This window comes from Chlorocebus sabaeus, chromosome 8, assembly GCF_047675955.1.
Source record: "Chlorocebus sabaeus isolate Y175 chromosome 8, mChlSab1.0.hap1, whole genome shotgun sequence".
In the NCBI taxonomy this organism is placed as follows: domain Eukaryota; kingdom Metazoa; phylum Chordata; class Mammalia; order Primates; family Cercopithecidae; genus Chlorocebus; species Chlorocebus sabaeus.
This window is the reverse complement of record NC_132911.1, coordinates 51,661,852-51,684,676: the sequence shown is the minus strand read 5'-3', so window position 1 is coordinate 51,684,676 and position 22,825 is coordinate 51,661,852. Positions and strand designations below refer to the sequence as shown.

Sequence of the window (22,825 nt, the reverse complement as noted above, 5' to 3'; positions counted from 1 at the left end):
ACAGCAGGATGTCTGCTATACCAGGCAGGTCTTTGAAAACACACAGAAAGTTTTGCTAATAAAATTCATGATAATTCAAGAAATTTTTCTCTTTTGAGATAAGAATTCCAACAGAACAAACTAAAAATGAAGATAAAAGAATGACTAGGGATACTACAAATGCTTCATTTTATTAAGTTCTTGTATGTGCAATCTCCGAGGCTAAGCATTTTACATACTCACATATTCTCCCAACAACCCCTTACATAATATAACCTGTCATAATTAAACACCACCACCTCCAGAGTGCTTCCTATATTCCAGGCTTTTAAATTTACATATTAAACATGCTTATCCTCATACAACCACCCAAGAAGATAGATAATATCACACCTCCATTTTACAGATAAGAAAACTGAGACACAGAGACCACGGATCTTGCCTGAGATGACCCACCCAGCAGGAAGTGGCTGAGTTAGGGTTTGAACCAGGTCATCTGGTTCCACAGTTCACACGTTTAACCATTATGCTACAAGTAGTTTCATTATCACTGTTATAGGCCAAAAATGTATCTCATGGGATTAATATTACATAGCTGTTTAAAACTATATGTTAAAACAGTAATGTGCTTTGGGCCATATTTTTTAACTGTTATAATTAAATTGATTAGAGAGTCTTCCTTTTTGCATAATCCTCTCCAGATACTTCTTTTGATAATCAAAGAGAGATTTTGCTTGACTAGCTGGTACAAAACAGGCTGAAAGTTTGTCTACTTTTCTTTCGTATTCCTCCTCCCTTGATCTGTCAGTCTCAGGAAGCATTCTGCTTAGCGACAACTTATATAACCCAGAGACCTTGAGGCCAGTGCACTGGGAGCCACACGAACATTCAGTGCTTAGGGTGGTCCCAGGGGCGCCCACAGCAAGTGAATTTTAGTAGTTCCCTAAATTCATCTTGGCAAATGATCATGGCTTAGGATCAGTAAAATTGCAAAAAACAACTCCAGCATATAATCTCAAGCTTATGCAGTTCTTTTTATCCCAAGAGATAATAGAGATTGTGGAAAAGAAAAATATGATTTTTTAAATAAATAAAGGAGGGTTTTAAAAAATTCTTAGACATTACAAGAATAGAGAAAATGAACATTGTCAAATACCAGCATGCACTGTATGATGATGTTTCTGTCAACAATGGACAGCATGTTTGACCGTGGTCTCATAAAACCATGATGGAGATGAAAAATTCCTGTTGCCTAGCGATGTATGCACATTTGTAGTGATGCTGGTGTAAACAAAAGTAGTGTGTTGCCAGTTGCATAAAAGTCTAGCACATCCTGTTATGTATAGTACCTAATATTTGATAATAATAAACAATGTTACCAGCTTATGTATTTACTGTACTATACTTTTGTTATTTTAGAGTGTTCTACATGTTAAAAAACAAGTTATGTGTAAAACATCCTCAGGCAGGTCTTTCAGAAGGTATATAGAAGAAGGCATTGTTATCCAAGGAGATGACAGCTTCATGCACGTTACTGTCCCTCAATACATTCCAGTGGGACAAGATGTGGAGATGGAAGATGGTGATACTGATGGTCCTGTGAAGACCTAGGCTACTGTGTATGTTTGTATTTTAGTTTACAACAAAGAAGTTTTAAAAGTAAAAAAAAAATAAAAAATAAAAACAGAAAAAAGGATATAAAGAAAAAATATTTTTGAATAGCTATTTGTATTTGTGTTGTAAGCTAAGTGCTGCTATAAAGAGTAAAAAAGTTAATGAAAAATTTAAAGTTTATAAAGTTAGAAAGTTACAGTAAATTAAGGTTAAATTATTTATTACTGAAGAAAAAATTTAATTGTGTAGTGCAAGTGTTCAGTGTTTATAAAGTCTACAGTAGTGTCTGAGGCCTTCACATTCACTCCCCACTCACTCACTGACTCACCCAGAGCAACTTCCAGTTCTATAGTCTCCATTTATGGTAAATGCCCTATACAGGTGCACCATTTTTTATCTTTTGGACTGTATTTTTACTATCCTTTTTCTATGTTTAGATATGTTTACATACACAAGTACTTACCATTGTGTTACAATTGCCTACAGTGTTCAGTAAAGTAACATGCTGTGCAGGTTTGTGGCCTGGGAGCAATCAGCCATACCATATACCCTAAGTGTGTAGTAGGCTGGAACATCTAGGTTTGTGTAAGTGCACTCTTATGATGGTCACACAATGACAAAATCATCTAATGACAAATTTCTCAGAACATATCCCCGTTAAGTGATGCATGACTCTATTTTAATAAATTAGAATAAAGATTAAAGATACATAATTAGAAAGATGAAATACTGTAAAAAGAGCACCACTAAATGCTGAACTGAACTATAATATATTCAGGCATAACAATAAGTTCCTGCAGCATATATACTTGTGGTGGGATTTTTGGAGGGAGACAAAAAGTAAACATCTTCACTTACACTGAAGCCCTTCCAAATCCAGTCACTAACATATTACAAGCATAAAACCTTTAAGTCAATAGGAGTTTACCTGGATTTCAGGTGAATTATTTGTTAGACCCTTAATTACAAACATCTGGGCCAAAGAGATGCTTCTTCTTGGAAGGGGTATGTCCGGATAGTACACATTACAAGTTTTTTTTGAATCTTCTTTGGCAACAACTTTCTCACAAAAGTAAGTATTCAGAATAACAGGGCAACTTCCATTTGGAATAATCAGTTTTTGCCTGGAAAAGAGAAAGACATGCAACAGTTTCTTTGCAATATTGGGGTCCCCTCATGTTCTTGCTAAATCAGGAATGCAAAGAGCAATGACTCGCCTGCTATGGACAGCTAGAGCCAAGCCCACCCACAGAGGCCCAGCTGTCCTTCATGCTCCAGCATGGCCGCCAGTAGTCTGATTTCACTGTTCTAGTGAAAGCCCTGTGTCAGGAAGGGATGGAAGAAGGCTAAGTCCCTGGGCTTGGACTTCCTTGTGCCCTCCCAGTATAGCCTCAAGACCCCTCAGGGGGAAATACAGAGGATGAACAAAAACTGTCAACAGCCTCAAAAAAGTGCCCAAACAATGAAATAAAATGTACAAATAAAACCTTCAGACATTTTGACAGCTCTAATCTCTCAAAGAACATACCATTAAATGTCAAAGGAGCATCCACCTTTGCTATCAAACTGACTATAGTTGCTGAATACCTCATATTTAAGTATTAATGAAAAGGAGTCAGGAAATAGAGCAGACAAAATTCTCCTGGTTCTTCTCAGTCCTTGGACAAGAGAAAACACTTTAATTCCTATTCCTTAAAACATGGTGCTGCTTAGTATTAAGAGAAATTTGGGACTTCTGATTCTGGGAGGATAGAGTATCACACTTTTCCCTATTCCTCTCATTAAGAACAACTAAAATGGCTGACATTATATGTAAAGTAAACATAAGACGACATCGAGAGGTGGAGAGAAGAGGCAGACAGGCTAAAACCTAGAGACTTTAGGAATAAGGCAGTGGCAAGTTCCTGGGTTTTCTTTCTTTTCTTTCCTTTCTTTCTTTCTTTCTTTCTTTTTTTTTTTTTTTTTGAGACATGGTCTCACTCTGTTATTCAGGCTGGAATGCAGTGGTGTAGTCTCGGCTCATTGAAACCTCTGCCTTCCATTCAAACGATTCCCGTGCCTCAGCTTCCTGAGTAGCTGGAATAACAGGCATGAACCACCAAGCCTAGTTAATTTTTAAATTTTTTTAGTAGAGAGAAGGTTTTGCCATGTTGGCCAGGTTGGTCTCAAACTCCTGACTTCAAGTGATCCACCCGCCCTGGCATCCCAAAGTGCTAGGATTACAGGTGTGAGCCACTGTGCCCAGCTCTGGGTTTTCTTTTTGCCTCGTATATCTCAGGTTTTGAGTTGAAGGAGCCAGCAACCCAGAAACAGCAACAGGTGCTGACAAAAAGCTCTACCAAAGCCTGCTCTCTTTAACCAAGGAATGGGCAGCCTAGAAAGGCAGAAAACTCTTAGATGGTAACTGCTCTACTCTAGGTAAACATCACGGAAAACCTATGACTTGTCCCCATGCATGCTAGCACAGACCAAGTGAGGACCTGGACTTCCCCCCTCATTGGGCTGTAATGAGAGACCCCAATATCCCAGCTGGGGTATGAGAGAAGGTGGGGCCAAGGAGATGACTTTCTTTTCTTTTTTTTTTTTTGAGATGGAGTCTTGCTCTGTCGCCCAGCTGGGGGCACGATCTCAGCTCACCGCAACCTTGGCCTCCCGAGTTCAAGCGATTCTCCCACCTCAGTCTCCCAAGTAGCTGGGACTACAGGTGCCCACTATCATGTCCAGCTAACTCTTACATTTTTGTACAGATGGAGTTTCATCATGGTGACCAGGCTGGTCTCAAACTCCTGACCTCAGGTGATTTGCCCACCTCGGCCTCCCAAAGTGCTGAGATTAGAGGTGTGAGCTACCGTGCCTGGAGGACTTTCATCCCCGACAGGCCTGCAATGAGTACTCCCCTCATTGTGACAGTGGAGAGACTACCTGGGGGCCTGGACTTCAACTCCTCCTGACAGTAGTAACCAAGCACCACTCCCTATCCCTCTGGGGTGGTGCCAGAGGAAGTGTGGCAGAGAATCAGGATTTTTACCACTGCTCAGTGGTGCTGAGGCCACCCTTCCCTCCTACCCCTCCTACCCCTCAGCAGCAGGCATGTGAGAAACAGCAACAAGGCTTCCCTGGCCTTCCCAGCCAGGGTGGTGTCAGCAGAGGCTTAGCAGGGAGCTGGAACTCATACCCCTGCCCAGCAGGAACAAGGAGTCTCTCCCTCTCTCAAGTGTCAACTGAGGAATCTGGACTTCCCTCTCCACCTGGCAGTAACAACCCCACTCCACTCCTCACCTTCTCCTACCAGAGCAGTGTCAGATGAAGCTACCTAAAAGAGGTTTAAATAAGATCCAGAGTCTTAAAACATAATACTTCAAATGTCCATGTTTCTATCAAAAATCACTTGTTATAATAGGAACCATGAAAAATCTCAACTTGAATGAATAAAGACAATTAACAGATGTCAATGTTGACATAACATAAAGGTTAGAATATCTGGCAAAATTCTAAAGCAGCCATTTAAAAATGCTTTAATAAGCATCTCGATGCACTTGAGACAAATGAAAAAAAAAACAGTCTCAGTCTCAGCAAATAAACAGAATAATTATTTCTTAAAAATGGAAGTTTCAGAACTAAAAAAAATAGTGAAAATAAAAGAATAGGTTCAACAGCAGAAGGGAGAAGGAATAGAAAAGAATCAATAAACTTGAAGATAAAAATAATAAAAATTACCCATTATAAATAATAAAGCGAAAATACACTTAAAAAAAAAAACCTGGTTGGGCATGGTGGCTCACGCCTGTAAACCCAGCACTTTAGGAGGCCAAGGTGGGCAGATCACCTGATGTCCGGAGTTTGAGACCAGCCTGACCAACATGGAGAAACCCCCTCTCTACTAAAAATACAAAATCAGCCGGGTGTGGTGGTGCATGGCTGTAATCCCAGCTACTTGGGAGGCGAAGGCAGGAGAATCGCTTGAACCCAGGAGATGGAGGTTGCGGTGAGCCAAGATCGCACCATTGCACTCCAACCCAGGCAACAAGAGCAAAACTCCACTTCAAAAAACAAACAAACAAAAAACCCCCATCAGAACCAAGGACCTATGGGAAGAAAGAAATAGAAATGGAAGGCTACAGATAAAGTAATACAGGTAAATACAAGAAGCTTTCCTACTCCTCTTGAGTTTTCTAAATTTTTATTCTCATAAAAATTATAACACTGTCTGAGGTGGTTCTAAATGCATGCAGAGAAAACATTAAAGACAATCATATTATAAATAGGGAGGGAAAGGGGATATAAAGGGAGGTATGGTTTCTTTTTTTTTTTTTTTTTTTTTTTGTTGAGACGGAGTCTCACTCTGTCGCCCAGACTGGAGTGCGGTGGCTGGATCTCAGCTCACTGCAAGCTCCGCCTCCCAGGTTTACGCCATTCTCCTGCCTCAGCCTCCCGAGTAGCTGGGACTACAGGCGCCCGCCACCTCGCCCGGCTAGTTTTTTGTATTTTTTTTTTAGTAGAGACGGGGTTTCACCGGGTTAGCCAGGATGGTCTCGATCTCCTGACCTCGTGATCCACCCGTCTCGGCCTCCCAAAGTGCTGGGATTACAGGCTTGAGCCACCGCGCCCGGCCAAGGGAGGTATGGTTTCTATACTTCACAGAAACTGGTAAAGTGTTGACCCAGCAGACTGTGCTAAGTTACGTGTATGTAATACCTAGAGCAAGCAATAAAATATCTATAAAAAGAGAAACACACCAAAACATTATAAATGAAATCCTAAAAAAAATTAATGTTCAAGTAACCCACATGAAATCAGGAAAAATAAAATAAATAAAAACAGAGAACAAAGAAAACAAAAAGTAAAAAGGTACACTTAAGTCCTAATGTATCAATAATTACATTGAGGATAAATGGTCTAAATAAACCAATTAAAAGACAAAGATTGGCAGGGTAAATTTATGATCCATCTACATGCTGTCTACAAGAAACTCACTTCAAATATAGAGATATAGGTAGGATAAAAGTAAAAAATGGGAAAAGATTCATCATGTAAACATTGATTAAAATATAGTGGGGGTGCTATATTAATATCAGATGAAGTAGATTTCGGAGCACAGAAAACCCCAAATATAGAAAGGCACATTACATAATGAAACAAAGATCAATCCACCTTGAAGACATAGCAATCCTAAATGTATCTACAACAAAGAACATAGATTCAAAATACATGAGGCAAAAACTGATAAAACTCAAAGAATAGACAAATCCACAATTAGAACTGCAGACATCAATATCCCTCTCTCAACATTTGATGGAACTAGAGAGAATATCAGAAAGAATACAGAAGAGTACACCACCACCATCAATAAACAGGTTCTAGTTGACATCATAAAACACTCCAACGAACAACAGCAGAATACTATTTTTTTCAGGTGCCCACAAAATGCATGTGTCATAAGACACATCTAAACAAATTTAGAAGAACTGAAATCATATAGAGTACATTCTCTAATCACAGTAGAATCAAACTAAAAATCAATAACAGAACGATAACATGAAATTCTCCAAACACTTTGAAACTAAACAACATATTTCTAAGTAATCCAAGGGTCAAAGAGGAAGTCTCAATGAAAACGTAAAAACACTGAACTAAACGAAAATACAAATTTAACCTATCAAAACTTGTGAGAAACAGCTGAAGTGATACTGAGAGGAAATTTTACAGAACTTAAAGCTTACATTAAAAAAGAAAAAAGTCTCAAATCAACAATTTAAGTTCTTACCTCAAAAACCTAGAAAAAAGTAAAGCAAAATAAACTCAGAGCAAGTGAAAAGAAGTAATTTTTTTTTGTGTGTGAGACAGAGTCTTGCTCTGTCACCTAGGCTGGAGTGCAGTGGTGCGATCTCGGTTCACTGCAATCTCTGCTGCCTCAGCCTCCTGAGTAGCTGGGATTACAGGTGCCCACCACCATGCCTGGCTAATTTTTATATTCTTAAAATAGAGACCAGGTTTCATTCACCATGTTAGCCAGGATAGTCTCAAACTCCTGACCTCAGGTGATCCACCCACCCCAGCCTCTCAAAGTGCTGGGATTACAGGCATGAGTCACTGTACCCAGCCGGAAATAATTAAAGAGCAGAAATAAATAAAATTGAACAGAAAAACAACAGAGAAAAAAAACAATGCAATAGAGTTATTTGAAAAGATCAATATATTGACTAAAAAATGAAAAAAGGGAGAAGATACAAATTACCAATATCAAGAATAAGATGGAGGCTGTCACTACAGGCCCTGTACACATCACAAGGCTAGGTGAAGGACTACTATGGACAAGTCTACACACATACATTCTCAGAACTTAGATGAAATGGACAAATTTCTCAAAAGGAAACAAAAATAACTACCACAATTCATGCAATATGAAACAGATTATTTGAACAGCCTATAAATATTAAGGAAAATAAATACGTAATTTTTTATTTTTTTGAGACGGTGTCATGCTCTGTTGCCCAGGCTGGAGCACAGTGGTGCGATCTCGGTTCACTGCAACCTCTGCCTGCTGGGTTCAAGCAATTCTCTTGCCTCAGCCTCCCGAGTAGCTGGGACTACAGGCATGCACCACCATCCCCGGCTAATTTTTTGCATTTTTAGTAGAGACGGGGTTTCACCATGCTGGCCAGGCTGGTCTCAAACTCCTGAACTCGCGACCCGCCGCCCTTGGCCTCCCAAAGTGCTGGGATTATAGGTGTGAGCCACCATACCCAGCCAAATTTGTAATTTTAAAACTCCCAAAAGTGGTATCTCCGGGTCCAGATACTTTCACTGGAGAATTCTAACAAATGGGAAAAGAAGAACTAGCACCAATTCTACACACTGTCTTCTAGAAAACAGAAGAGGAGGAAACTCTTCCAATCCCTTTTATAAAGCATGTATTACTCTGATACTAAAACCAAAGACAGGACAAACAAACAAACAAACAAAAAAAACTATAAACCAATATACCTCAATAACATAGATACAAAATTATTTAACAATATGTTAGCAAATAGAATTCAGCAATATATAAAAGAAGTTATGCAATATGACCAAGTGGTGTTAATTCCAGGCAAGATGGCCTTGTTTGGTATTTGAAAATCACCTTCACCAAGTTGAAGGCTGAAGGAGAAAAATCAGTTGATTACATTAATCAATGTGGAAAAATCACTTGACATAATTCAATGCCCATCCTTAATAATAATTTTTAAAAACTTCTAAAAATTAGAAAGAGAACTTCCTCAGCTTAATAAAGAACATCAACAGAAACCCCAGAGCTAGCATTACAATTAATGATGAAAGAGTAGATGCTTGCCACCTAAGATGGAAAACAAGGCAAAAATTTCCTCTCTCATAACTTTGATTCAACATAGTACCAGAAGTTCCAGCTAGTGCACAGTAAGTCAAGATAGGTGGGGAAAGGCATACAGATTAAAAAGAAGAAATGAAAATGTCCTTATTTGCAGGTGACATAATTGCTATAAAGCAAATGTCAAGGAATATACAAAATAACTCCTAGAACTATTAAGCAAGGTTGAAGAAACCAACACATACAAAAATTAGGTGTATTTGTACATATTATCAACGAATTCATGGACGTCAATGAAAAATATACCATTTAAAATTGTAAAACTAAAAAAAGAGACCAAAATAACCCATGTCAGTGTGAATCTCACAAAACATGTAATGACCGATAATTGGACAGAAATTAGATACTGACCATTGTTAATTGGTGTTTTTTCTTAATATAGGGAAATCTTAAAGACTGGAAAACTCATGAACATAAAATGACCAGTGGGATGATTGAGAGGAATGTTGTTTTAGATTGATTAATGTTATACAATTCCTATTTTTTCTTAAAATTTTTATTTTTAGATAATTGTAGATTTACATTCTGTTGTACAAAATAACACAGATCAACTTCCTTCTTTCTCCTTTCCCTACCCCCACCCTTACCCCCACCACACAACCTAAACCCCTGACAACCACTGTCTTATTTTCTGTTGCTTATAACAGAATATCTGAAACTGGGTAACTTATAAAAAGAGGAATTTATTTCTTACACTTATGGAGGTCGAGGGATTGCATCTGGTGAGGGCCTTCTTGCTGGTGGAGACTCTGCAGGATCTTGAGATGGCACCACTATTACATGGCAAGAGAGCGGAGCATGCTAGCTCAGGTCTCTCTACCTCTTATAAAACCACCAATCCCACTCCCATGATAGTCCATTAGTCCATTAATTCACGAGTGGATTAATCCATTCATGAGAGCAGAGCCCTCATGACCCAGTCATCTCTTTAAGGTCCCACCTCTCAATACTGCCACATTGGGGATTAAGCTTCAACACTGGGGAGCTCCTTATGATTTTGGCATCTTTATGGTTTCGAGTTTTTCTTTCTTTTTTTTTTTTTAAATTTATTTATTATTATTAAACTTCAAGTTGTAGGGTACATGTGCACAACGTGCAGGTTTGCTACATATGTATACTTGTGCCATGTTGGTGTGCTGCACCCATCAACTCGTCTTTTACATCAGGTATAACTCCCAATGCAATCCCTCCCCCCTTCCCCCTCCCCATGATAGGCCCCGGTGTGTGATGTTCCCCTTCCCGAGTCCAAGTGATCTCATTGTTCAGTTCCCGCCTATGAGTGAGAACATGCGGTGTTTGGTTTTCTGTTCTTGTGATAGTTTGCTAAGAATGATGGTTTCCAGCTGCATCCATGTCCCTACAAAGGACACAAACTCATCCTTTTTTATGGCTGCATAGTATTCCATGGTGTATATGTGCCACATTTTCTTAATCCAATCTGTCACTGATGGACATTTGGGTTGATTCCAAGTCTTTGCTATCGTGAATAGTGCTGCAATAAACATACGTGTGCATGTGTCTTTATAGCAGCATAATTTATAATCCTTTGGGTATATACCCAGTAATGGGATGGCTGGGTCATATGGTACATCTAGTTCTAGATCCTTGAGGAATCGCCATACTGTTTTCCATAATGGTTGAACTAGTTTACACTCCCACCAACAGTGTAAAAGTGTTCCTATTTCTCCACATCCTCTCCAGCACCTGTTGTTTCCTGACTTTTGAATGATCGCCATTCTAACTGGTGTGAGATGCTATCTCATTGTGGTTTTGATTTGCATTTCTCTGATGGCCAGTGATGATGAGCATTTTTTCATGTGTCTGTTGGCTGTATGAATGTCTTCTTTTGAGAAATGTCTGTTCATATCCTTTGCCCACTTTTTGATGGGGTTGTTTGTTTTTTTCTTGTAAATTTGTTTGAGTTCTTTGTAGGTTCTGGATATTAGCCCTTTGTCAGATGAGTAGATTGCAAACATTTTCTCCCATTCTGTAGGTTGCCTGTTCACTCTGATGGTAGTTTCTTTTGCTGTACAGAAGCTCTTTAGTTTAATGAGATCCCATTTGGCAATTTTGGCTTTTGCTGCCATTGCTTTTGGTGTTTTAGACATGAAGTCTTTGCCCATGCCTATGTCCTGAATGGTACTACCTAGGTTTTCCTCTAGGATTTTTATGGTATTAGGTCTAACATTTAAGTCTCTAATCCATCTTGAATTAATTTTCGTATAAGGAGTAAGGAAAGGATCCAGTTTCAGCTTTCTACTTATGGCTAGCCAATTTTCCCAGCACCATTTATTAAATAGGGAATCCTTTCCCCATTTCTTGTTTCTCTCAGGTTTGTCAAAGATCAGATGGCTGTAGATGTGTGGTATTATTTCTGAGGACTCTGTTCTGTTCCATTGGTCTATATCTCTGTTTTGGTACCAGTACCATGCTGTTTTGGTTACTGTAGCCTTGTAGTATAGTTTGAAGTCAGGTAGCGTGATGCCTCCAGCTTTGTTCTTTTGACTTAGGATTGTCTTGGAGATGCGGGCTCTTTTTTGGTTCCATATGAACTTTAAAGCAGTTTTTTCCAATTCTGTGAAGAAGCTCATTGGTAGCTTGATGGGGATGGCATTGAATCTATAAATTACCTTGGGCAGTATGGCCATTTTCACGATATTGATTCTTCCTATCCATGAGCATGGTATGTTCTTCCATTTGTGTCCTCTTTTATTTCACTGAGCAGTGGTTTGTAGTTCTCCTTGAAGAGGTCCTTTACATCCCTTGTAAGTTGGATTCCTAGGTGTTTTATTCTCTTTGAAGCAATTGTGAATGGAAGTTCATTCCTGATTTGGCTCTCTGTTTGACTGTCACTGGTGTATAAGAATGCTTGTGATTTTTGCACATTAATTTTGTATCCTGAGACTTTGCTGAAGTTGCTTATCAGCTTAAGGAGATTTTGGGCTGAGACAATGGGGTTTTCTAAATATACAATCATGTCATCTGCAAACAGGGACAATTTGACTTCTTCTTTTCCTAACTGAATCCCCTTGATTTCTTTCTCTTGCCTGATTGCCCTAGCCAGAACTTCCAACACTATGTTGAATAGGAGTGGTGAGAGAGGGCATCCCTGTCTTGTGCCAGTTTTCAAAGGGAATTTTTCCAGTTTTTGCCCATTCAGTATGATATTGGCTGTGGGTTTGTCATAAATAGCTCTTATTATTTTGAGGTACGTTCCATCAATACCGAATTTATTGAGCGTTTTTAGCATGAAGGGCTGTTGAATTTTGTCAAAAGCCTTTTCTGCATCTATTGAGATAATGATGTGGTTCTTGTCTTTGGTTCTGTTTATATGCTGGAGTATGTTTATTGATTTGCGAATGTTGAACCAGCCTTGCATCCCAGGGATGAAGCCCACTTGATCATGGTGGATAAGCTTTTTGATGTGCTGCTGAATCCGGTTTGCCAGTATTTTATTGAGGATTTTTGCATCGATGTTCATCAGGGATATTGGTCTAAAATTCTCTTTTTTTGTTGTGTCTCTGCCAGGCTTTGGTATCAGGATGATGTTGGCCTCATAAAATGAGTTAGGGAGGATTCCCTCTTTTTCTATTGATTGGAATAGTTTCAGAAGGAATGGTACCAGCTCCTCCTTGTACCTCTGGGAGAATTCAGCTGTGAATCCATCTGGTCCTGGACTTTTTTTGGTTGGTAGGCTATTAATTATTGCCTCAATTTCAGAGCCTACTATTGGTCTATTCAGGGATTCAACTTCTTCCTGGTTTAGTCTTGGAAGAGTGTAAGTGTCCAGGAAATTATCCATTTCTTCTAGATTTTCCAGTTTATTTGCGTAGAGGTGTTTATAGTATTCTCTGATGGTAGTTTGTATTTCTGTGGGGTCGGTGGTGATATCCCCTTTATCATTTTTAATTGCGTCCATTTGATTCTTCTCTCTTTTCTTCTTTATTAGTCTTGCTAGTGGTCTGTCAATTTTGTTGATCTTTTCAAAAAACCAACTCCTGGATTCATTGATTTTTTGGAGGGTTTTTTGTGTCTCTATCTCCTTCAGTTCTGCTCTGATCTTAGTTATTTCTTGCCTTCTGCTAGCTTTTGAATGTGTTTGCTCTTGCTTCTCTAGTTCTTTTAATTGCGATGTTAGAGTGTCAATTTTAGATCTTTCCTGCTTTCTCTTGTGGGCATTTAGTGCTATAAATTTCCCTCTACACACGGCTTTAAATGTGTCCCAGAGATTCTGGTATGTTGTATCTTTGTTCTCATTGGTTTCAAAGAACATCTTTATTTCTGCCTTCATTTCGTTATGTACCCAGTAGTCATTCAGGAGCAGGTTGTTCAGTTTCCATGTAGTTGAGCGGTTTTGATTGAGTTTCTTAGTCCTGAGTTCTAATTTGATTGCACTGTGGTCTGAGAGACAGTTTGTTATAATTTCTGTTCTTGTACATTTGCTGAGGAGTGCTTTACTTCCAATTACGTGGTCAATTTTGGAGTAAGTACGATGTGGTGCTGAGAAGAATGTATATTCTGTTGATTTGGGGTGGAGAGTTCTATAGATGTCTATTAGGTCTGCTTGCTGCAGAGATGAGTTCAATTCCTGGATATCCTTGTTAACTTTCTGTCTCGTTGATCTGTCTAATGTTGACAGTGGAGTGTTGAAGTCTCCCATTATTATTGTATGGGAGTCTAAGTCTCTTTGTAAGTCTCTAAGGACTTGCTTTATGAATCTGGGTGGTCCTGTATTGGGTGCATATATATTTAGGATAGTTAGCTCTTCCTGTTGAATTGATCCCTTTACCATTATGTAATGGCCTTCTTTGTCTCTTTTGATCTTTGATGGTTTAAAGTCTGTTTTATCAGAGACTAGTATTGCAACCCCCGCTCTTTTTTGTTCTCCATTTGCTTGGTAAATCTTCCTCCATCCCTTTATTTTGAGCCTATGTATGTCTCTGCGTGTGAGATGGGTCTCCTGAATACAGCAGACTGATGGGTCTTGACTCTTTATCCAGTTTGCCAGTCTGTGTCTTTTAATTGGAGCATTTAGTCCATTTACATTTAAGGTTAAGATTGTTATGTGTGAACTTGATCCTGCCATTATGATATTAACTGGTTATTTTGCTCGTTAGTTGATGCAGTTTCTTCCTAGCCTCAATGGTCTTTACATTTTGGCATGTTTTTGCAATGGCTGGTACCGGTTGTTCCTTTCCATGTTTAGTGCTTCCTTCAGGGTCTCTTGTAAGGCAGGCCTAGTGGTGACAAAATCTCTAAGCATTTGCTTATCTGTAAAGGATTTTATTTCTCCTTCACTTATGAAACTTAGTTTGGCTGGATATAAAATTCTGGGTTTAAAATTCTTTTCTTTAAGAATGTTGAATATTGGCCCCCACTCTCTTCTGGCTTGAAGAGTTTCTGCCGAGAGATCTGCTGTTAGTCTGATGGGCTTCCCTTTGTGGGTAACCCGACCTTTCTCTCTGGCTGCCCTTAAGATTTTTTCCTTCATTTCAACTTTGGTGAATCTGGCAATTATGTGTCTTGGAGTTGCTCTTCTCGAGGAGTATCTTTGTGGCGTTCGGTTTCGAGTTTTTCAATCCATAAATATGTCTCCCATTTGTTAAGATCTTTGATTTATTTTATCAGTGTTTTGTAGCTTCAACATATATGTCATTACATGTTTTGTGAGATTCACACTGACATGGGTTATTTTGTTCTCTTTTTTTAGTTTTACAATTTTAAATGGTATATTTTTCATTTTGGTGTCTGTGAATTCATTGATACTATGTAAAAATACACCTAATTTTTGTATGTGTTGGTTTCTTCAACCTTGCTTAATAGTTCTAGGAGTTATTTTGTAGATTCCTTGCCATTTCCTGTATAAGCAATTATACAGGGAGAGATACTGTGGCAATCATGCTACAGGCGTATATTTTTTAACTGACTCATTAATTTGGGGAAGAAAACCCAGCCTTTCACTCAAAAATATGACCCCGCTTATAACTGTGGAATCAAAGAAACCCCTTAGGTTTAATTCTAGCTTTGCAAACTTACTAATACGTACTTAGGAAAACAATATTTTTCAATTTAGACTATGAGTTAAAATCACTTTGAAAATGAAAATGACTGGGTTTTTCACTAGATTTACTGAAAATAAACTAGGATCTCTGGGTGGGGGCTAGCCAAGAGGGCTTTAAGTTCATAGAGAGACATACACCAGGAAACAACAAAACACAGTAAAGTATTACTGGTGCTGCAACAGAAAGAATATGGCCTTCTACACAAGAGACAGAAGATGGATTTCTTCATGTTAATTAAGTCCCTTCTAGAATGTTGCCTCTGTGAGAGAAGGGACTTTGCCTGGGGGGTTCACCAGTACCTGGAAAATCAATGACTTCGGAATGAATGTCATTCCTTCTTCCAGTGTCCTGGGAAAAGTTGCTCTTTCCTCTGTGCTCCAACAGTGCCTTTCACACTGTCATGTTCAACAGTCTGCCTCTACAACTAAAAACTGAACTTCTAGAATACAACAGCTGTTTCTCTTTTTACCTCTCTTTTTTATTAGGTACTTCACAGTATCTGACATGTGCAAGGGACTCAATAGATGTTTATTAAATTAATGGATATACACACATTCACATTTACAGGGAACAGAGGAAGGCATGAGAGTACATTTTAAACAGATAAACCAGACCTTGTAACAACTGAGTCCCGTGTATTCTAATGTAGGCATCTAAGAATGGCATAAATTTATAATAAAGACTTAGAATAAAAACGCTGGGTGGCAAGTGACCAAGCACATGAGAATCTAATGCACAGCACACGATGACATGGGAGGAAGGAGAGGACGTATAGCTTTTAGACCTAAAAACTCTGGAATTAAATCCTGGCTTTCCCACTTACAAGCTGTGTGACTGTGGACAAATTTAACGTCTTTGTGACTTGGTTTTTATAAATTGGGAGTATTCACAGTAGATGTAAGCACTACACCGATTTCTTGTGAAAACAAAATTAATGAATTGATGCAGAGTTCCTAGAAGGGCTTCCCACATGCAAGGGCTCAGTGGGAAGGATGTCGGCACTGCTGCTGTCACTATTGTGAATTATATCTTCAGCAATTTCAAATTAGTTGTTGCCTATTGTTTAGCAAAAACTAGGGTTATTTAGTGTTACTTACTCAAAACCTATTATCTTTATCCTCCTAAATATTAAAAAGAATCACAATCATTGGCAGTGGATATCACTTTTCCATCACCTGCTCATATGCACATTTGCACTGAGCCTTCTTTGCTACCCATACTAGCTGGTTAGAGTTTGATGATGGCTTTACTTTACTTGCTGTGCTCTTAGTCCTCTTCACAACAACCCCACAGGGTAAACATGACTATTCCAATCTTCAGAGGAGGTTAAATAACAACCAATTAATTATATACCACTAGTCCATGACAGGGCTGTAATACAAACCAGCTGGCTTCAAAGCCAGTCTGTTCTCTTTCCAAGATACCAGGCCATCTCCCAGGAGGGAGGACAGGACTCCCTACTTGGATATGGGTAAGGAAGATCTTGCTACAATCAACCCTGGAGGAACCAACATATGAGAAAGGGAAGGGACACAAACTGACGGGGCATTTGGCTAGCCAGGCACACGATTAGATGGGGTTCACATGAAGCCATGAAATTGGGTGGGGGGTGGGGATGGTGGGGTAGAGGAAACTATGCTTCTCTATCTGTTCACAGTTATCAAGTGTTAGGCAGTTTGGCAAGTTGCTGTGGAAAGATTTATATTTACTCTGCAAGGGTCCCTGTGGTGAAAGAACCTTGAAAACCACCTTCTACACTGTGTTGGCCAGTAAGGTAGCCACTGGGCCATGTAGCTCATCATATTTAAATGAAACAAAGTAAAATGAAATAAAATAATTTAAAAATGCCGTTCCTGGGTTGCATGACCCGTATTTCTGGTATTCAGTGTGGCTAGTGACTACCATAGTGGATAGCACAATAAATAGAACATTTCCATCAATGCAGAAAATTCTGGGGGGTTATCAGAATTCTGGTTCTCAAGACAGACAATAAATCACATTCTAGTTACTTCGTAAATTCTTTTTGACTGACTGGATTTGAAAAGGGCTACTACATCTCAGTGACTTTCAGAGCTAACTTCACAGACTTTGACACCACCTCTGTTTCTGACTTTGGACACCTGCGTCAACACACCAGCATGAAATACGACTCAGTGACAAGGCAATGTCAATAGTGCTTGCTACTAATGGATTTGTTAAAATAGCAAAATATTCTGCCCACCATCCCGGCCATTTAGTGACCGGGTACCACTCCTCCTCATCAAAAATCAGATTTACTCTAATAAAACTTTGAAAATACAAGTCTTAGAAAATGACTCTAAACTGAAGTATAAAGACAATTTCAGAAATAAGAAGTTTAAGCCTCATATTCCTTTTATTTTCAGCTTCTTAATTGACAAGACTTTATTCAAATGTGTTTTTCTACCTTTCTACCCAAGTCAGACAGTTACATATAACTAAGAAACTGACTATAAAAGACTGGCGTTTATGATTTTGTGTGCTACTTTACAATTCCCCAAGTGTACCTGTCTAATTCCCTTTTTATCAGAATAAATACAACACTGAGGAACAGACCATATTTTATATGATTTATTCCTGTATGAAAGTGAACAGTATAGTAAATAAATGTACATTTTTTCTAATTTAGATTCATACTAATTATGAAGTAGTATGAATCTAATAGGATCTATCTACAGGGTTTGGTTTACGAGTCTAGCACTCAAAAGTAACACGTTTCAGACACTTGGCTTCATTGAAGCACGTTGTTACTTGGTCAGTGGTAGCACAATGCCATGGCTGAGTATTCCATACATATGATTTCTGGGTAAAGAATTGTAGTTGTTCTATTTGAATTTTTTCTTGAGACCTCCCCTCCCCTCCCCTCCTCTCTTCTCTTTTCTCAAGATCGAGTCTTGCTCTGTTGCCCAGGCTGGAGTGCAGTGGTGCGATCTCAGCTCACTGCAACGTTTGCCTCCCGGGTTCAAGCAATTCTCCTGCCTCAGCCTCCAGAGTAGCTGGGATTACAGGTGCCTGCCACTATGCCTGACTAATTTTTTTTTTTTTTTTGGCATTTTTAGTAGAGATAGGGTTTCGCCATGTTGGCTTGGCTGGTCTTGAACTCCTGACCTCAAGTGATCCACCCGCCTCAGCCTCCAAAAGTGCTGAGATTATAGGCGTGAGCCACCACATCCGGCCTGTAAAACATGTTTTTATGGTTGGATGTTTTGATGTCACAAGTTTGTAGAAGCAGAAGTAAAACTGGAGATGGCACAAGATAAGAACAGATTATAGTATTTGAATAATGCAACTGAGAATAAAAAGGGGAAAAAACAAATCAAATGAATTGAAAAATGTGTTTCTAAAATCCACAAAATATCCTAAATTGAACTTCCAGTCAAAAATTTATGTAGGAATTCAGAACAAAAGGATTCACACTGACTGGCAATAAAAGGATTTTTGGAAGACAATGACCACAAGAGAGAGGAAACTGACATTACAAACATAAAAAAATCAGTAAAATAAGACTAAGAAATATTGTCCTCAGAAATCACAAAGCCCAACTTTAATTATTACCACATAGAGGCAAGTCCTAAGCTTAGTTTAGCTTCAAATAGAACAAACCTCAGCTAAACTAGATAAATGTGCAAGGCTAGTTAAAAGACAATGCTTTGAATTCTTAAAGCAGTAGGAACATTCTTGGATTAAAAGTGTTTTACAGAGGAAGCATAATTTCTCTTGAATGACGCTGCTTATTTTCACAAACAAAGAAATTAGGGCAACAAGGACAGCAAAAACCTCAGAATGTCACATAGCAACCAAAGCACAGCAGAACTATAGCAGGACATGCATCATACGCTAACATCAAAATAATACCCTAAGGTCAGATTCAACTACCTGCCTATGAGAAACACTACAATAAGCAGAGTCAGAAACATATGTATAATTTTTGGCCTTCCAAAAGTGAGACTGTGGCCTGAGAAGGAAAACTGCATCTCTACAGCTATCAGAGGCTGCAGTCCGAAGAGGATAACCCATCAGGGTCGGGAATGAGGCCTCCCAGACTTTGCTTCTCCTCCAACTTACTCCTGTCACCTTCCTCCAGGCTGGTGAGGTTGGAACACAGACCTGGCCCTCGTCTCCAACATCCTGTTGCCCTCACAAATGTGGTGGCTCAGCAGAGGGGTGTCTGGCAGGGCCTGAGGGCTGCTGGGCAGCTACTGCACTCATGACAGACCCCTCAATACATTCTGACCCTCCTGCCTTATCACAGAGGACTACTGAGTGTGCCCTGCCTGAAGGTAAAGTATGTGACTACAGAGAAGTCAGTACTAGGCCATTATACTTTCAAATCTTCATCCTCCAAGTTTGGTAACACTAACTTGAAACATAAACTTTTAACTAGTTACTTACAGTGCCCACACACACTTCCAAGACTCCCCAGGGGCCCGCTGTGCTAAGCCTGCCGAAAAATAATCAGGACAAACACCAAGTGGACTTTTCACTCGAAACTTCACTGTGTAGACTTTCTGATTTATATTTAGACAACTTATTTTAAATAGAACCTCAAGTACATTTTATACTTTAGGTATATTTGTCTTAAACTTACTACCTGAAAAATTAATGTAAATGGGTTTTTACTTAACAAATCCAAAATGCTGTTTGTTAAAATAAAGACATAGAAAGATTTGTTTTCACCAACGACGTCATTCTCTTGTCTGTAGAACATCTTATTTAGCACTCTTTTTGTCCTGCACTGGGCTTAGGGAGCTTCCTTGGGGACAGGCAGCGGCATCGCCCCTGCTCCATCAGAGATGCTGCGTCAACGTGTGGGAGAACTCAAGAGGGTGACAGACCCATCCGATGGAAGCTTTTCGTCTTTTATTTCTGTCTCAAAAATGTTTCTCAATTGCAAACCACATCTTCAAAGGAAACAATACAGGAATCGTACAAGTTATTTATCTTATTTTATCTTATTTTATTTTATTTTGAGATGGAGTCTTGCCCTGTCACCAGGATGGAGTGCAGTGGTACAATCTCGGCTCACTGCAACCTCTGCCTCCTGGGTTCAAGTGATTCTCCTCCCTCAGCTTCCCAAGTAGCTGGGACTACAGGTGCCCACCACCACCATGCCCAGCTAATTTTTGTATTCTTAGTAGAGACGGGGTTTCACCATGTGAGCCAGGATGGTCTCGATCCCTTCACCTTGTGATCCACTCGCCTTGGCCTCCCAAAGTGCCGGGATTACAGTCGTCAGCCCTCGCGCCCAGCCCTCCTACAAGTTTTTACACCTTCTTTGACCAGTTTATTACTGATATTATCTATCGACTGAATTCTTGGCCTCCTAAAATTTATAGTTAAAGATAGATGTATGTTAAGATTGTAAACTATCACTCTGCTGGGCTATAAATACAATGGTAAGGATTATCTAAGTTACCTTTATCAAAATAAACAGGTTTTTGATATTACATTCAAAACAGTCTGTGGTACCCTCTCAGGAAAACAAAATACTATCTAAATATTTTATATTATATCAAATATTATACTATTTCAGTTAAATTTTTCTCTAGTACATTTACTGAGCATTCACTACATACAAGAGATTACTTGGTACACCGATGGATAGAAACGACAATAGAACCAACTTAAAAGTAAGTTTGGTCTATTAGAAGAGGGGAAGCATAATATAATGTTACTATATTTATTTAATACAGCAATTCTCTCATCTACGGTTTTGCTTTTTGTGGTTTCGGTTGCCCTCAGAACACCAAGGTATAAAAATAGGTGAGCACAGTACAATAAGATATTTTAGGAGACCACATTCACATAACTTTTATCACAGTATATTGTTATAATTGTTCTATTTTATTATTGTTGTTGTTAATCTTTACTTTGTCTTCTTTATAAATTAACCTTTATCACAGGTATGTATGTATAGGGAAAAATAGTTTATACACACTTGGGTACTATGTATCCACTGGAGGTCTTGGAATATATCCTCCTTGAATAAGGGGGTACTAATATAATGTTTAATAATGATAATTATGTTTATTGCTATAATATTGGTATTTTATGTATTAATTAAATTTGCATTTTATAAATTACTTTCTTTAAGTTACCTCATTTGATTCTTGTAACAATTCTGGGAGGGAAGTAGGATATATATAATTCGATTTTTCATTTTATTTCACTATTATTTTATTTCCTTCTTCCCCCGAGCTTTACTGAAATAAAATTGGCAAATAAAAATCAAATATATATCAAGGTGGCACAATGTGATGCTTGAGGTACGTACAGAGTGTGAATGACGGCCACAACATTAACATCTCCATCTCCTCACATGTTCCATGAGTATGCTTACAATACTTAAGATCCATTCTCTCAGCAAATATCAGATATACATTAACTGTAGACACCATGCTGTTCATTAGGTCTCCAGAACTTACTCATCTTATAAATGAAAGTTTGGACCCCTTTAACTAACATCTCTCCATTTCTCCCACCCTTAAGCCCTGGTACACCCTTCTACTCTGTTTCTATGAGTTCAATCTTTTTTTTTTTTTTGAGACAGAGTCTCGCTCTGTTGCCCAGGCTGGATCTCGGCTCACTGCAACCTCCACCTCCTGGGTTCAAGCAATTCTCCTGTCTCAGCTTCCTGAGTAGCTGGGACTGCAGGCACCTGCCACCACACCCAACTAATTTTTGTAGTTTTAGTAGAGACAGGGTTTCACCATATTGGCCAGGCTGGTGTCGAACTCCTGACCTTGTGATCTGCCCACCTCTGCCTTCCAAAGTGCTGGGATTATAGGTGCGAGCCACCACACCCGGCTAAAACCTTTCATCTTAATCATTACTCTTATTGGCCACTTGTATATCTTCTTTGTAGAAACATCTATTCAGATTCTTTGCCCATTTTAAAAATTAGGTTGTCTTTTTATTACTGAATGGTAAGAATTTTTCATATATTCTCTATGTAACTCACTTATCAAATATATGATCTGCATATACTCCCCCTATTCTGTGAGTTAACTTTTCACTTTCTTAATAGTGTCTTTTGAAGCACAAAAGTTCTTAATCTTGATGATGTGCATTTCTTTTTTCCTTTTGTTGTTTATGCTTTTAGTGTCATACCTAAGAATCCATCACCACATTCAAGGTCAGGAAGATTTATTCTTGTGTTTTATTCTAAGAGTTTTATATTTTTGGTTCTTACATTTAGGTCTTTGATTCATTTTGAGTTAATTTTTGTATATGTTTAAGGTAAGGATCTTTATTATTTTGCATGTGGATATCTGGTAGTCCCAGCACCATCTGTGGAAGACCATTATTCTTTTCCCCTTGAATGATCTTGGTACCTTTGTTGAAAATCAACTGACTGTAGACAGAGGGGTTTAGAGGGCTTTCTAATATATTTCATTGGTCTACATGTTTATCTTTATATCAACACTGTCTTGAATACTGTAGCTCTGTAGTAATTTTTTAAATTGGAAAGGGCGCGTCCTGTAGCTTTGTTCTTTTTCAAGACTGCTTTTGCTATTCTGTGTCTCTTGGGTTTACATATGAATTCTCATGATCAGCTTGTTAATTCTACAAAGAAGCCAGATGGGATTCTAATAGGAATCATGTTGAATCTACAGATCAATTTGGTGAGTACTGCCTTCTTAACCCTATTAGTCTCTTTCAACACTGTTTTGTAGTTTTCAGAGTGTATTACACTTGTTTTATTAAATTTATTCCTAAGTACTTTATTCCTTTTGATGTCGCTGTAAATAAAATTGGTTTAATTTCA

General features: G+C 38.7%; 1 protein-coding gene across 11 annotated transcripts in view; it reads right to left on the bottom strand.

The window, feature by feature from the left end:
* SPIDR (scaffold protein involved in DNA repair) overlaps positions 1-22,825 on the bottom strand; it is a 502,324-nt gene that overhangs the window by 155,875 nt on the left and 323,624 nt on the right. For 10 of the 11 annotated variants that reach the window (XM_008000554.3, XM_008000557.3, XM_008000556.3 and 7 more), the window contains one exon: positions 2,522-2,717. The exons of the other annotated variant lie outside the window; for it this stretch is intronic. In XM_008000554.3, the coding sequence (XP_007998745.3) occupies positions 2,522-2,717 (196 nt within the window). The remainder of the gene's footprint in view (positions 1-2,521; positions 2,718-22,825) is intronic. 11 annotated transcript variants of the gene reach the window in all.